Raw genomic sequence first — 15,928 nt, 5'->3', positions numbered from 1 at the left:
TCTATTTTTCGTGCCGCGTCAAATCAATCTTTCCATTTCAATGCTCTCTCTGTTCACCGAATTTTGCCACTTGGTGCAAATGTGACAGCCCCTATTTTCTATAAATAGGAGCCCTTCCATTTTCTCATCACTTCTATTCTTCCAGATTCCAAGAGTTTGGAGAGAGAGAAGGAGAGGAGAAGAAGAAAAACGATGTAGGAAAAATTTTGAGATTTCAGTAAGGAATCTAGTTTTTCTTTAAATTTCTTAAGGAGTATTTCTAGAAAATTAAAATAATGAATTTGTGATTTTGTGTGATTTACATGTTCTATATCTAGTAATTTTTAATAAAGTGAATTGTTCTTGATTTCAAGCATGCTATGTGTTTTGTAGGCACTTGATAATTTGCATTTAAATAAAATAATATGAAAGCGGTAAAATTATCTAGAAAATAAAAAAAAAAGTGGAATAAAGCTTGAATGGTCTGAAGTACGTATGTATTTGTATTGACATGCATAATGTATCTAGTGTCTTGTTAGGGTTTTTATCTCTTAAGGATATCTGTTTCTCCCTTTCCCATATGGTCTGAAAAGATGTGAGAGGACCATTCCTTGTGGATGATGACATACCCTATAAAGAGAGCAGTGACGTAAATATAGGAGCCACCATTGGCTAAGTACTATCGTGGCTATAGAATATCTTATAGGACCACTATTGTCGGTACGACCGTGGTCATAGTCGTACCATGGTTTGGCGAGCCAGAAATGTGTCTGAGTAAATTGCCATTATCTATATCTAATCTTCTTATTCCACATGGGTAGTCGAAAATCCGTATCTGCCCTCAGAGATGGAAGTCGGAATAATTTCGCGAAGTATGACACGAAAATTTGAGCATTTCATGATTTATTTTATTTTCTCTATTATCAAGTATGATGTTTGATTTGATTGTGGTGACTATGACATAATGTTTTCTTCATAAATGAATTATTTTCATAAGGAAGGATAGAACTTTGACATGACTATATAGTAAGTATTTATGATATAATTATTCACCTTTTAAATCTTATGATGTTATTTAACTACTATTTTCCTTATTGAGCATATGAAACTCACTCTTTCCATGCCCCCCAGATGAGGAAGATAGTGAAGAACTATCCGTTGACCTACCCCTTGAAGTCTATGAGGATCCCGTGGATCTACAAACCTTGATTGCATGATTTGTCCCCGCACTTTGATGAGTCCAATAGTATAATGATAGAAGTTGCCCTTTTTGTATTTGAATATTTTATATTTTATAGCCACTTCTGGCCTCAGTGATATATGTGTATTTGGAATTCATATATTTTGTAAAAAATTTATATTATTTACTCCATTGCATATAATTTCTATCATGCACACATAATCTATTTTTTTTATCTAACATCCTTATGTCTTAAATTGCATTTGAGATATAACAGATGGTATCAGAGCATTTACGCAAACCAAATCCCTTACAACTGAGGCAATAGGTAGAAAGACCCTTAGGATATCTAGGAAAATGAGTCATCTTTTCCAAAAAAATTAGACCACCAACCCTTGTATTCCTTTCTTTTGTAGGAATGACGTGAGGAAGACCTTTCGTAGAATGTACCGAAAGACCCGAGGCCTAGGACCATCCAACCAGGGTCAAGTTTACCGAACTCTTCTGAGCTATCCAAGGATTGACCGCAACTGTAGGACAGAACCAAGTAAACCCCTGTCAACACCTTGCCTCAGAGTACCGAACAGCTGAGAGGTCCATCTCTCACAACATTATGGAGTTTAGGAATCTTAATCCACCACATTTTGAAGGTGGCCCTGACCCCTTAGTAGCCGAAGCCTAGATCCTGCAAATAAAGAATATTTTCTCTATCTTAGACCTAACCGAGGAACAGAAGGTTCTCCTAGAAGCCTTTATGCTGATAGGTGAAGCAGAACACTGGTGGCTACTTAAGAAGGAAGCCCTGCCGACCCCTACAACCTGAAAAGTTTTCATGGATGCATTATTTGATAACTTTTTCCCAACCTATGTCTGAAAAAGAAGGAAGAGGAATTTTAGGACCTCCACTAAGGAAACTTGACGGTTGCCCACCATGCGGTCTGATTTATCCAACTATTTAGGTTTGCCCCTCTTATGGTCACCCCTGAAAGTTGTAAAGCTAGGAAGTTCCTAAAAGGCTTTCGTGCTGATATCTATAATCGGGTTGCGATGCTGAGACCCAGCTCGTATGCTGAGGTGTTAGAACATGCCAAACTAGCCAAAGACCTCATCTCGGTCATTCTCCAATGCATTGCCTGAGTTTGTACCCAACAACAACAACCTAGAAGAAGATTGCCCGACCCAGAAAGTAGCCACCCTGATAAACGAACCCAAATTGCCCCTCCCCCTGCTCTACCTCTACCTTTGGACAACTTGCCTGACCTTCCCAACCATGTCAGCACTGTGGTCGCTCGTATGGCGATCTACCCTGTCGGCATATCAATCCCACCTGCTATTGGCGTGGAAGCACCCAACACCTTATAAAGGACTGCCATCAGTGGCTGAAGGATGTGGCAAAACCTATAGACCAGGGTCGTGTGTACTACCTAAATGAACCCAGTGCCCTCCCCACTCCTGTACATATCCAGGGTATGCTTTCTATTCATGATATTTTTGCCAAGCCTTTGATCAATACATATGCTACTCATTCTTTTATCTCCCGTGCATCTGCTTGTAAATTTGATATTAGGCCTGAATCTCTAAGAAAAATATTGACTATAGAGACTCCCTTTAAGGAATTACTAGAAGCTCACTATGTATATAAAAATTGTAAGATAAAAGCTTCAGAAATAGAAGTATTTGTATACTTAATTCTCTTAGATTTTTCAGGATTTGATGTTATTCTCAGAATGGAGTAGTTAAAAAAATATGGAGCAATTATTGATTATGAAAGTAAAGTTGTAACCTTACGATCCCCAAAAAAGAAATAAAATCTATTTTATTTTTCTCAACAATTGAATAAAAAGGAATATTGATGCTAATCCTACTGTGTATTCTATTTTGGTTATTTGTAACTTTCTAGAAGTTTTTCCCATTGAACTACCTAGTCTACCTCCTCGCGAGAGGTAGAATTTTTAATCGAACTGATACCCGGAACTAAACCAATTTTGAGACCTACCTATCGCATGAGTTGTGCTGAGCTTACAAAACTAGAAAACCAGCTTTCTGAGCTAGTAGGCCAAAGTTTATTTGCCCTAGTCATTCCCCTTGGGGCGCTCTGATATTATTTGTGAAAAAGAAGGATGGCTCCTTCAGACTATGCATGGATTACCGAGAACTTAACTGAGTAACAGTAAAAAATAAGTACCCCTTACTTTGAATCGACGATCTTTTCGACCAATTACAAGGAGCCACAGTTTTCTCCAAGATTGACCTCAGATCAGGATATTACCAACTGAGAGTAAAAAAAGAGGACATTCCAAAAACTACTTTTTGGTGTAGATACGGCCTGTACGAGTTCAGGGTTATGTCATTCGAGTTAACTAATGCCCCTGCTACCTTCATAGACCTCATGAACAAGTTTTTGGCATGCACTGGAGCAGTACATCATTGTATTCATTGATGATATCTTAGTGTACTCCAAGATCCCAAAAGAACATGCAGTCCACCTGTCTGAAGTGTTGGGGACACTTCACTGGAACCAGCTGTATGTTAAACTTAACAAATGCTCCTTTTGGTTAGATAGAGTTTTCTTTCTTGGCCATGTGATTTAGAGTGAAGGAGTTTCTGTGGATCCGGCTAAGTTTGAAACAATGATCAACTAGAATCCACCCACCAATGTGATTGAGGTACGTAGTTTTCTTAGCTTGATAGGTTACTATCGGTGATTCATTGACGGATTTTCTAAGATTGCTGCTCCGTTGATTCAACTCACTCGAAAGGGTGTACTGTTTATATGAAATTACGAATGTAATGAGATATTTATAGAATTAAAGCGTCATCTTACATTTGCTCTGGTGTTGATCCTCCCTAATAACACTAGAAGATTTCAAGTCTACTATGACGCATCTCATATTGGCTTGGGATGCATTTTGATATAACATGGTAGAGTAGTTGCTTATGAATCCCAACAGTTGAAATCTCATGAGTGAAACTACCTTACTCACAATATGGAGTTGGCCGCCATCATTTTTGCCTTGAAGATATGGTGTCATTATCTATTTGGTCAGACCTTTGAGATTTACACTAACCACAAAAGCTTGAAATACATTTTGTCACATAAGAAGCTAAACATGAGACAAAAATGCTAGATGGATCTCCTGAAGGACTATGACTACAAGATCATCTACCATCCTGGTAGAGGAAATGTAGTTGCTAATGCACTGAGCCAAAAGGAGTCCGTAGTGTTGGCTCAAACCATGGCCTCCAGTTGGAAGTTAGTAGAAGCTATGCAGTAACTCCACCTCAGCTATTATGGCAACGATACCTATCTTGCTCAAATATGAGCCTTGCTTAATTTTTCATGAAGATTTGGGAAGCTTAATCCACAGACCTAAAAATACCAAAACTTTGAGGAAGTTCTCGTCTTACTGTTATTTTAGGATCTCAGACGATGGGTTGTTTAGGTTTTAGAATTAAATTTGGGTTCCCATCACTGTCAGGATGGATGTTCTCAAGGTTATCCATGCCTCCAAATATTCCATCCATCCCGGGAGCACTAAAATGCACCAGGATTTGAATCGCCAGTATTGGTGGCTGAGAATGAAGAAGGATATTGTCGACTATGTCTCCCAACGCCTTACTTGCCAGAGGATTAAGGCAAAACACCAGAGACCCGACAGTTTGCTACAGGGCCTCCCGATTGTATAATAGAAGTAGGAGTATGTAAACATAGATTTTGTCACCGGACTACACAGGATTTGTTCTGGTAGTAATGCTATTTGGGTCATTGTTGATAGACTAACCAAGGCAGACAATTTCTTGCCTATCAGGACTATTGACTCTACCAGCAAATTAGCCCCGCTTTATGTTGATGAAATTATTCAACTCCATGGTGTTTCTTCATCCATTGTGTCCGATTGAGATCCTAGATTCATGTCCCACTTTTGGGACAACTTTCAATAAGCTCTTGGGTCTGGATTGTACTTCAGCACTGCATGTCATCCTGAAACTGATGGTCAGTCAGAGCATACTATCTAGACATTGGAAGACATGTTGCGTGCTTACGTCCTTAACTTTAGCGATAACTGGTATGAGTATCTTTCCCTGTGTAAATTCGCTTATAATAACAATTAGTATTCTAGCATCGGCATGGCTCCATATGAAGCCATGTACGGTAGGCCCTACCAATCTCCCATTTTTTGGAGCGAAGTTGGAAACCAATGTCATTTGGGACCAGACTTCGTCTAATAGGCTATTGAGAAGGTCGCAATCATCTATAAAAACTTGGCTACTGCTCAGAGCCAAGTTTTTATAATAACAATTAGTATTCTAGCATCGACATGGCTCCATATGAAGCCATGTACGGTAGGCCCTACCAATCTCCCATTTTTTGGAGCGAAGTTGGAAACCAATGTCATTTGGGACCAGACTTCGTCCAATAGGCTATTGAGAAGGTCGCAATCATCTATAAAAACTTGGCTACTGCTCAGAGCCACTAGAAAAGTTACACTAATAATCGTAGGAGACCCTTGAAATTTGCCGTTGGAGATAAAGTCTTCTTTAAGGTTTTCCCCTATAAGGGAAAAATGCAGTTCGACAAAAGAGGGAAGTTGAGCCCTCGTTATGTGGGACCTTTTCAGATCGTGAAGTGCATTGGACTCGTAGCGTACTACCTTACTCTACCTCAAGTGTTTGTAGGTCTGCATGATGTTTTCTACGTCTCTATGCTCAAAAGGTACTACCCTGACCCTTCTCATATCTTTCCTCATGATGAGATGCAGGTACAAACCGATATGACCTACGAGAAACTCCCCATGGAGATTCTTGATTGGACAAACAAAGTTTTACACAATAAGACCATCCCCATGGTAAAGGTGCAGTGGCAGCACCATACTCTGAAAGAGGTGATGTGGGAGTTAGAAAGCAAGATGAAGAAAAAGTTTTTAGACCTGTTTGAGACAAATTTAGGGACCAAATTTTTTTAAGGTGGGGTTGATATAACAACCCCCTCACCACCATGCTAAATTTTATTTAAAAATTCTATTTATTTGGGCTTTCAAGCTACACTAAACTCATTTAAATTCATTTCGTAACTTTATATCATAATTCATAATTTCGATTTATATCGATTTTGTCTTGATTTTATTCAATTATTATTATTATTATTATTATTTTGATTTAATTACTATTATTTATTTTTTAAAAATAATTAATTTTCAGGAGAAAATAGAAAAAATGGAGAAAAATCCCGCGAAAAAACTGTGATATCTCATTTGTTAATTAAGGCATGTGAGTGTCAGATACAAAAACATATTACGAGTGCATGATAAAAATTATATGCAGCGGAGCAAATTAATACAAATCCTTTATAAATATATGAGTTCCAATTATATATATATAACTTAGGCCAGAAGTGGTTACAAAATACAATATCAAAATATAAAAGAGGGTCACTTTTTTCTTTATATTATTGGACTCATCAGAGTATGGAGACGATCATGCACTCAAGGTTTGCGGATCCACGGGATCCTCATAAACTTCAATGGGTAGGTCAGTTGACGGTTTCTCATTATCTTCCTCATCTGGGGGGTATGAAAAGAGTGAGTTCCATATGCTCAGTAAGAAAAACAGTATTTAGATAATATCGTAAGGTTTTAAAAGGTGAATAATTTTAACATAAACACTTACCATTTGGATACATCGTTAAATCTTGTATTTATATTTGCATTTGACCCTCTTAATTTCTTACATTCCTTTTTGTTTTCTTGCCTTATGATTGTGAGTTTGGAAGGTTTCAATTTGAATTTGTTGCGTGAATTTTCAAATTTTAATATATTCTTAATCTCTTAAATTTCTTCTTTAACTAATTTATCTCTCTCATCATAAACTTCTAATATTCTTGTTTTTTTTAGTTGTATTTTGAAATCAAAGTTTAAGCGTTTATCTTTGTTATATATGTTAATTTAATTTTTCTATTTTTGGCATTTAATATATTAATTACCACACTTGTAATTTATGTATTTTTTAATTTGGATTCATTTGTGAAAATTTGTTTATCTTTTATTCCATATGTAATTTAATTTATTTAATTTTGTTGTCAAATTTTATTAAATTACTAAACTTTATCTCAATTAATTTTAGGATTTAATTACTCAATCCAATAAGTTTTGTTTCTTCATTACTGTTACTAATCCATTCCCATTAAATTAATTTACCCTTTTAAGTCTAAATTTACTAATGTTTCCAATTAATATTTTTCTTGTAAAAAAAATTTAAATTTTTGGGTTTCAATTTATTTTATTTTATTTTATTATTGTTATCATTACCTTTACAATAATTTTTGTGATTATTCTATTTACTTTTTATTATCTCATTACTCTATTATTTTTAATTTCTTTTTTTGTACAATTTGAATTTGTATCTTTGCTATTTAATAATTCACTTTAAGTTGATTCATCAGCCCAAATCACTTCAAAAAATGCTAATTTAGTTAGAAAAGCGATTTGAATCCATTCCCAAGTACTCATTTTATCGTAACTAAATCATGCAATCAATAATAATTTCTAACTCAAACAACCATCAGTCATCAATGGCAAATTCAAACAAAGAAAACACATGCAAAATAATCCATCAAGCAACATACAAATGTTAAAAAATTGATAAAATGCAATCCTGATTGAATTTCAGAGCTTTCCGAGCTATTTTTAGCATGATTACCAACCTGTGTTTAACTTATTTCAATTCAAATGGTGCTAGTTTTTTATTTTAAAATATGCAAATGAAACTTAGAGATCACTACTATGTATACTTACAAACTCTTAGGTAAGAGAGATCGATTTTGGGCTCTAAATTTGGCTCAAAAAATGCCTCAGGATCTATCAAAATTTTCCAAGTCTCTCGGTCAGTGATAAACTCGAGACTTTGAGTGGTTTTAATTGATTGAATCGATAGTTTTTCGATAAATCTTTGGTTTTAACATGTTCTATGGCATTTAAACTATATTTTGGTTCAAACGTCAGCTTAAAATCGAACGAGAATTGAAAGAAATCTAAAAGGAAAATAAGGGGTCTGGTCATGATACCAGCATAATCAGGTTGACGGGTCACTCAGAATTTTGTCATGTTTATTGATAATTTTTGAAACCTGAACATGCTTAGATGTGTTATTTTGTTAGAAGAATCGAAATGAGTGCTTAATTTTGGGTTTCTAATGAAGAATCCAACCAAATTTTATAGTCAAGTCGTGTGTGACCCAGTCAGACACCATCGGGACATGAGCTTTTTCTGACTTCCCTATGCTACACGACCACCAGTGGTCATGTTTTCCAGGGCTACTTGCAGCGACCCGGTGATTTCCCTCACAATTTTCCCTTTTTCTCCCTTCCACCGATGAGCCTTTCTTTCTCTACTGTAATTTCTTCCTTTGGTCGACCGAAAAAAGAAGTAGAAGAAAGAGCGAAATTTCAAAAGGGGCGAGGATCTTGGGAAGATTGAAGCCATCCATTTACATGCAGCAAATCTAGGCTGTATGATTCGTTTAAAAGGGAGGGGTAGTATGGTAATTTCATGTGTTTTTGAATCCTGAGCGTTAGATTAAAGTTCAACACAATCTGGGTCATTGAACTTGCATACTCACAAAAATCCCACGCGACTTTGGACTGTCGGATCGCTGACATGTGCAATCTGAGCCATCTAAAGTGCGTTTTTCAAATATCCCCTGGGTGAATCCTGGCTGTGGGTCGCTGACATCCGCGATCTAGGTCGTCAAAGGTGCGCGCCTCACACGCGTGTGGATAAATCCTAGTCATTCAATCGATCCATTGCGTGGACATCGCTTTATTGCAGTTGTCCATCCCTTATCCTCTCTCTGCTTCCTGCCCACGTGGCCTTTGCATGGCACGCAGTGGTTTGGTGGCACAGGCATAACGGAATGCTGTGTTTTGGCTTCCAGAAATCTTGTTCGGCCCGCCAAACACACGGGTTGTTTTCAATTCATCCCTATTTTAATTTTTTAAATCAAAAATAGCCCTAATTTCCTAATTCCTTTTAACTTTTCAACCCCTACATTTCTAAAACTTATATTTTTGGAAGGAAAATTTTAATTATTTATTTTTCTTAAGGTTAGAATAATTTTTTTAATTGCATATATATTAAATTAACAAAAGAAATTTAAACTAAACTAATTGCATTTAATTTAATTTAACTATAGAGCATTACACAGTATGGCTGAAGCTCAATGGTGGGTGAGCCCTACCTTTGGGTGGATAAAAGCCCTTCTATACATGGTTGGGATGCATGTCTTTGTTTGGGTCACCTAGCTAAGTAATATTGTGAACAGTCATGTATGATCATTGTGTCCTTGCCGATGAGGTAATGGGGATCTAAATCCTAATATGTTACTTATTCTGTTAGTCATCACATTTGTAATTAGGAATCAATAATTGATGAAGTTAAGTAAAAAAGAATAGTAGGAAAACAGAAAACTACAGCAGCATCAAATAAAACTATAGAGAATGTAAACTCTAGGATTATAGATTAGGGTGTAAAACCTAATTGTTTCAAACTCATGGTTTTCTTAGAAGATAAGATCAGTCTTTTATGTATGTTTGATTGTATGTTGTATGTTGCATGCTTAGGGCGTAGTCTACTAAGTGTACTTACTAAACCTATTTTTTTACTCATTCCATTATATTATCATCTTTTTTATATCAATAAAATGTTAGTTGTATATGAATCAAGATTCTGTTTTCTACTTTGCTTCAAGTAAGTTGCATTTTAATTTTTGACTCTGGACATTTTTGTTACCTCATGTTGTATAATTTTATTATTACAATTGTTACAAGGCATAATTAGTTATGTGCCCACATTATATTATGCTGTCATTGGCTAGTTCTCTGAATTAATCGGTGTCGATGATCGTAGTTCCTCGATGGGACTGCGAGCCATCACATAGGCTCTCAATATGTCCTCTAGTGTCTGAATGGTTCTATCAGATTGGCCATTAGTCTGCAGATGAAAATAGTGCCGAAAGACAACTCAATACTAAGAGCATCCTAAAAATTAGTCCAAAATTTAGAGGTAAAATGTAGGTCTTTATCTGATACTATTGAGACCAGAATACCATAAAGTCTTACAACTTCTTGCACTTACAACAATGCAAGTTTGGCTACTGAGTAAGTAGTTCTCATGGTTAGGAAGTGAGCTGATTTAGTCAACGGGTCAATAATTATCCAGATAGCATCATGACCTAAACTAGTCTTGGGCAAGCCCATTATGAAATACATCGCGACATGTTCCCGCTTCAAGTTCTGATGCATTTTGGTTCTTTCAAGGTGAATGGCCTTCTCTTAGTAAAGAGTACCAGGGCACCCCAAGGAGAAGTACTTGGCCTGATGAAACCTTCGTTTGAGAGTGCTTGTAAGTGGTCATTCAATGCCTTGAGTTCAGTGCGACCCATATATTGAGGACCCTTGGAAATTGAGGAGTTCCTGGTAGTATTGAGAATTCAATCTTTCTCTCCGGAGGCATACTAGGAAGCTCGTCAGGGAACACATCTAAAAATTCCCTTACCACAGGTATTTTACCTGAAGGGTGTTCTCTGTATTCATTTTACCTAATTAATGGAATTAGTAACAATAGATTAGGAATGAAATTAAACTCTACTTAATTAAGATATTATTGTTGTATTTAGAAAAGAAAAAAAGATTTCTAGGAGCACAAACTAAAACATTTTATTAAGATATTTATACAAGTCCTTGCCTCTCAAAGTGTGAATGGTCTTTTATTGAGAATATGAAAGGTCACCATTTTGCGATAACAATCTAACTTGGCATGGTAATTTGTTAGCCAATCCATGCCAAGGATTACATCAAAAACTTGAAAATCTAAGAGTAGGAGGTCTACTGCTAGTTGTCTATCAGCTACCTTGATAATGCACGACTTATACACTGCATCCGAGATTAATGTGACATTTGCAAATGTTGTTATTACTAAAATATGGTAGAAGGGTACAGGTTTTACACTTAGCATCTAACAAATTTGTGAGACACAAACGAATGCGTGGAACTAGAGTTAATTAATGCACGACCTACAGATTTAGAACTAAAGAGCATACCTTGAACGACGGTCATTGTTGCCTCAGTGACTGATTTGTCGAGGCATAGACTCTATGTAATATCCCAGATACCTGGTGGGGTATAAGGGTGCCTCATAACAGATACGAGTGCAATAGAAAAATATATGTAATAGAAAATTAGAAATCCCTTATAAACAAAATATAGGATAAGTGTTTATACAACCAAGGGGTCATCGAATAACTATATATACATAAAAGTTACTTAATTACAAAAATATTTTTCATCAGAGTGCAGACAAAATAAGCACTCATAAACACTATAGGAATCCAAGGAAGGATCGAGGTAAGCTTCAAGGGATAACACTGCGAGCAACTCATCACTATCATCATTTGGGAGGTCCTAACATAGAAATCAATTCCATGAAACTCAGTAAGAGAAACAATATTTAAACTACACTGCTAAGGTTTAAAGAGTTAATAACATTAAAGTGAACATTCTTATCCAATTGAATGATATACCTCGGAGATCTGTAGCAAAGTGAGGTAGACTTAAATATTTAGAAAACATTTATTCTTTAAGAAAATCTTTTAAAGATATCAAATAGTGCAATAAACCACAGAGATAAGAAAATTCATGTTTTCAGATAGAAAGTAGTTAAACCAATAGTGTAAGTGACGAAGAAACACAATATACGAAATAGCCACATGTTTATGTCTTTTACCATTCTTAGCGTGAAACTATTCCAACATATATCTATTGAAGGCAAAGGGAATTCCCAACTATCACTGTGAATGACATCATTTCATTTCATATCAGCACGTTACGGTATGCTAAACCTCAGCACGTTATGGTGTGCCACACCTCAGCACATTACAGTGTGTCATGCCATTATATGGGTGGGTTCTATGGCCATGACCGTACTTTACCACTGTGACCCCTACCTACAGCTCCTCGAATCTTCTCTCGTTAGAGGGAATGCTCATCATTCACAGGGAGCAATTTACCAATATTTTCATATTTAGAGACATAAATAGAAATAAAAATCCTCAGAGATAATAGTGTAACAAAGGTTTAATCCTTTAACGCTTTTTTTCACTTCAAATCAATCCTCAATTCGCATAAACCGAACCTGTGGGTTCCTTTCACTTACTTCGGCAGAAGGCCATCTTAATACTATTCAGATGAGTACTTAACAGATCAACACGATGTAACGCAATAGTACATCAATCATATTTGATGTCACATGCTTTTACAATCAAGTAAAATAGCAAACAATGTCATGCATCATAACAACCAGTTAATTTATTTAAAAGGAGAACTTAGAGGTGTAAGCAGAAATACAAGATCCCTTACCAACATTTGGCGAGTAACCAGGCTTCTAGAAGTGGGATGGAAGGATACATTGCATCTAGGACTCCCTCAGTGACTCTTATGGGCTTCTTCCTTGCGTTCTCTCTCTAGAACTTCACTTTTTCTCTCCAGAATTTTAATTTCTCTCTAAAAAATGGGCATATGAAGAGAAAAAATTGAAGTGGATAAAAAGTGAGAGGAGTCCATATTTATAGAGTTAGAGAGATATTAGATGCATGCCACATGGCACAAATCTGATTGCCCACGTGGCAGCAAGAGAGAGGTTGCTAATGGTGGGCCCCGTATAGCAATGAGGGTTATGCCTTGCTGGCGCGTAGTGCATGAGCACATTGCGCACTGGCATGTATGTTCCATGATCTTAGAAGGTCTAATGTAATGAGGACTTAGCTTTCCTTTCTTCCTGAACCACATTTTTTCCTTGTACAGAAGGACTTTTAGGAAGACATGGTCACTAACAGCAAACTCCATAGGTCTTCTCTATACATAAGCATAACTCTTTTAGTTACTTTGGGTAGTGACGTGATTCTTTCGGATTATAGTAACCTTGTCAAAAGTTTTCTGGAAGTAGTCTGCCACAGGGAGATGCTTGTTCCCAAGTTTGTTCCAACAAGTTAGGGATGACCAAGGCCTACCATAAACGTCTTCAAATGGAGCTATGCTAATATTGGAGTTGTAACTGTTGTTATAAGTAAATTCACAAAGGGGAGATGCATATTCCAGTGGCCCAAAGTCTAGTACATAGGCGTGCAACATATCCTCCAGCATCTAGATAATGCGCTAAGATTGCCCATCAAGTTTTGGGTGATAAACATTACTAAAGTAGAGGTAGAGCCAAGGGCTTCTTGGAAGCTATCCCAGAAGTGAGAGGTGAAATGAGGGTCCCTATCTGACACCACGAAAATGGGAACACCATGAGTCAGACAATCTCCTCAATGTGTAACCGAGCCAACTTAGTGGTTGAGTCAGTAGTCTTAATTGTAAGAAAGTGGGCAAACTTAATTAGTCTGTCCACAATGACCTATACGGCATCACGATTGGAGTTAGTTCTGGGCAAATTAGTGATGAAATCTATGGTCATGTGCTCCCATTTCCACTCGGGGATGGGGAGACCTTTCAAAAGACCACCAGGATATCATCAATGAAGATAATGACATACTAGTCCAATGCGGGCTTGAAGACGTGATTCATAAGATCCATGAAAAAAGTAAGGGCATTAGTCAAACGTAATGGCATGACCCAAAACTTAAATTGGCCATAACAACAGCGAACCACCATCTTGTGGATATCCTCAGGTTTACTCATAACTAGTGATAGCCCAGCCTAAGATCAATCTTTGAAAAGATGAACGCACCCTGTAATTGGTCAAATAGGTCATTAATACGAGGTAGGGGATACTTACTTTTAATGGTAACTAAGTTGATCTCCTGATAAACGATGTAGAGTTAGAGCATTCCATCCTTCTTCCTTGCGAACAAGACTGGAGCACCCCATAGGGAATGACTGGGTCGGATAAATGTCTTTCGCCGTAGTGCTATAATTTGGTGCTTAAGTTCCATGAGTTCTATTTGGCTCATCTAGTAGGCAGGCTTCGAAATAGGTTGGGTTCCAGGTATAAGGTTAATGGAGAACTCGATCTCTTACCAAGGAGGCAAACCAAGCAAATATGCTGAAAAAAAATCTGAGAAATTGCTGGCCGCTAGGATTTTCTATAATAATGGCTCAGAGTTCATGTTCCTAGGCATCAACAAGTAAAAAAATTTTAAATAGCCCTTTTTCATGCATTCATAAGTCATCTAAAAATCTCTACAGATATATTTTTCAAAAATCATCCATTTACAGAACAAATCTTCTTGTGATCTTACGGTTGTTTTCATTTCAGTGAGTACAGAGTTATAACCTTACTATAACAATCTATGATAACATAATAGTTTTCTAACCAATCCATCCCTAAGATTATGTCAAATCCTAGTAAGTCTATGAATATGAGGTCTATAGCTAACTCCTTGCCTGAAACGCTCACTTTATAGTTTTTAAAGATTACACGAGCTTCTAAGAGTCCTTTAGAAGGAGTCACTACCATCAAAATTTATTCCAAAGGTTTTGGTTTTATTCCTAAATTACCAGTAAATCTACAAGATATAAAAGAATGGGTAGCATTTGTATCTATCAAGGCATGGGCAATAGAATTATAAATGGAAAGTGTAGCCTGAATAATAGCCAGTGTGGCTACCGCATTAGGCTCGTCGAGGTGATAAACTCGGCCTTTGGTGAGAGGTCGGAAAATGTCTTAAGGCTATTGGGAAAAATCCCACATGAAATGTTGAGTGCTCTCGCACTTGTAGTAAGAGCTATTAAGATGACGACATGGGCAATCACCATGATTTTTCATATAGTGACGACAAGATTGGGTAAACTGGACAGGATTACCAGGAGGTGCGTGAGGGGCATGAACAAGTATAACACGGGGTCTCTTTTCAGCACAGTCAGAGCTAGGGTCAGTCATCTTCTCTGTTGCTGCTGCTACTACTGAGTATGGAAATGGGAGAGGCACTAGTGCTGGGCCGCAATAAGTCCTTCGGTTGGCTAGGCGTGCTTAAGTGCTTCCACATAAATGTTGGGCTTCAAGATCACGATGCGATCAAAGATTTCTAGTTTGAGACCTTTTAGGAACTTTTGAGCCTTCTAGCTCTCTATGGAAACCATCATGGGAACAAACTAGAATAACTGAACAAACCTGGTAGTGTACTAGTTGACGGTCAGGTTCCTTGACGCAGGTCTTAAAACTCCTCCTCCTTATTCTCCCAAATATATACCAGGAAAAGTTCTCCAGAAAAGTGGTCATGAAGTGGGTCCAAGTGGTAGAGGTTTGCAAGACATCTTTCTTCACTTGCCACCAGTGCTCGGCTTCACTTGTGAACATAAAGTTGACAAAAGGGACCTTTTGTTCCACAGAGAGGTCCAAGACAAAAAAGAGCTTTTTGATTTGTAGAATCTAAGCTTCTGCAGCTAATGGATTGGGTCTACATCAAAATGAGGAGCTTTTAACCTTTAGAACTCGAAAATGTTTTGAGAATTTGTCCTATCTAGGGGGCGATAATTATGGGCAAGAAAGGTCTGATCACATTGGGCCTGATTATGACCCACTGCGGCAGTTAAGCTTTGAATAACTCGAAAGAGCTCTATGAATAACTCAGTTGTGGCGTCTTGGACCTTAATGCAGTCTATGAATGGCCTCCCATGAGTCATTTAGTCTACACACAAGAAAAAACAAGTAGTTGACAAGAAAAGTTATTCCTAACTCTAAAAATTTTCTAAGAATTTTAATTCTAAGTATACACTCTAAT

At 37.0% G+C, this 15,928-nt stretch overlaps 1 protein-coding gene across 1 annotated transcript; it reads left to right on the top strand.

Moving 5' to 3' along the window:
• The first annotated feature begins 4,287 nt into the window (after positions 1-4,287).
• LOC148268790 (uncharacterized) lies at positions 4,288-6,123 on the top strand. The gene is made up of 3 exons (XM_088212090.1): positions 4,288-4,430; positions 4,639-4,840; positions 5,704-6,123. Exons 1-3 carry the CDS (start codon positions 4,288-4,290, stop codon positions 6,121-6,123), a joined length of 765 nt encoding a protein of 254 aa, XP_088068216.1.
• The last annotated feature ends 9,805 nt before the right edge of the window (positions 6,124-15,928 follow it).

The sequence above is a fragment of the Carica papaya genome, chromosome 2 (assembly GCF_054855325.1).
Source record: "Carica papaya isolate Zhongbai chromosome 2, ASM5485532v1, whole genome shotgun sequence".
Classification (NCBI taxonomy): Eukaryota; Viridiplantae; Streptophyta; class Magnoliopsida; order Brassicales; family Caricaceae; genus Carica; species Carica papaya.
The sequence above is the reverse complement of the archived record's forward strand: the minus strand, read 5'-3'. Positions and strand labels throughout refer to the sequence as shown.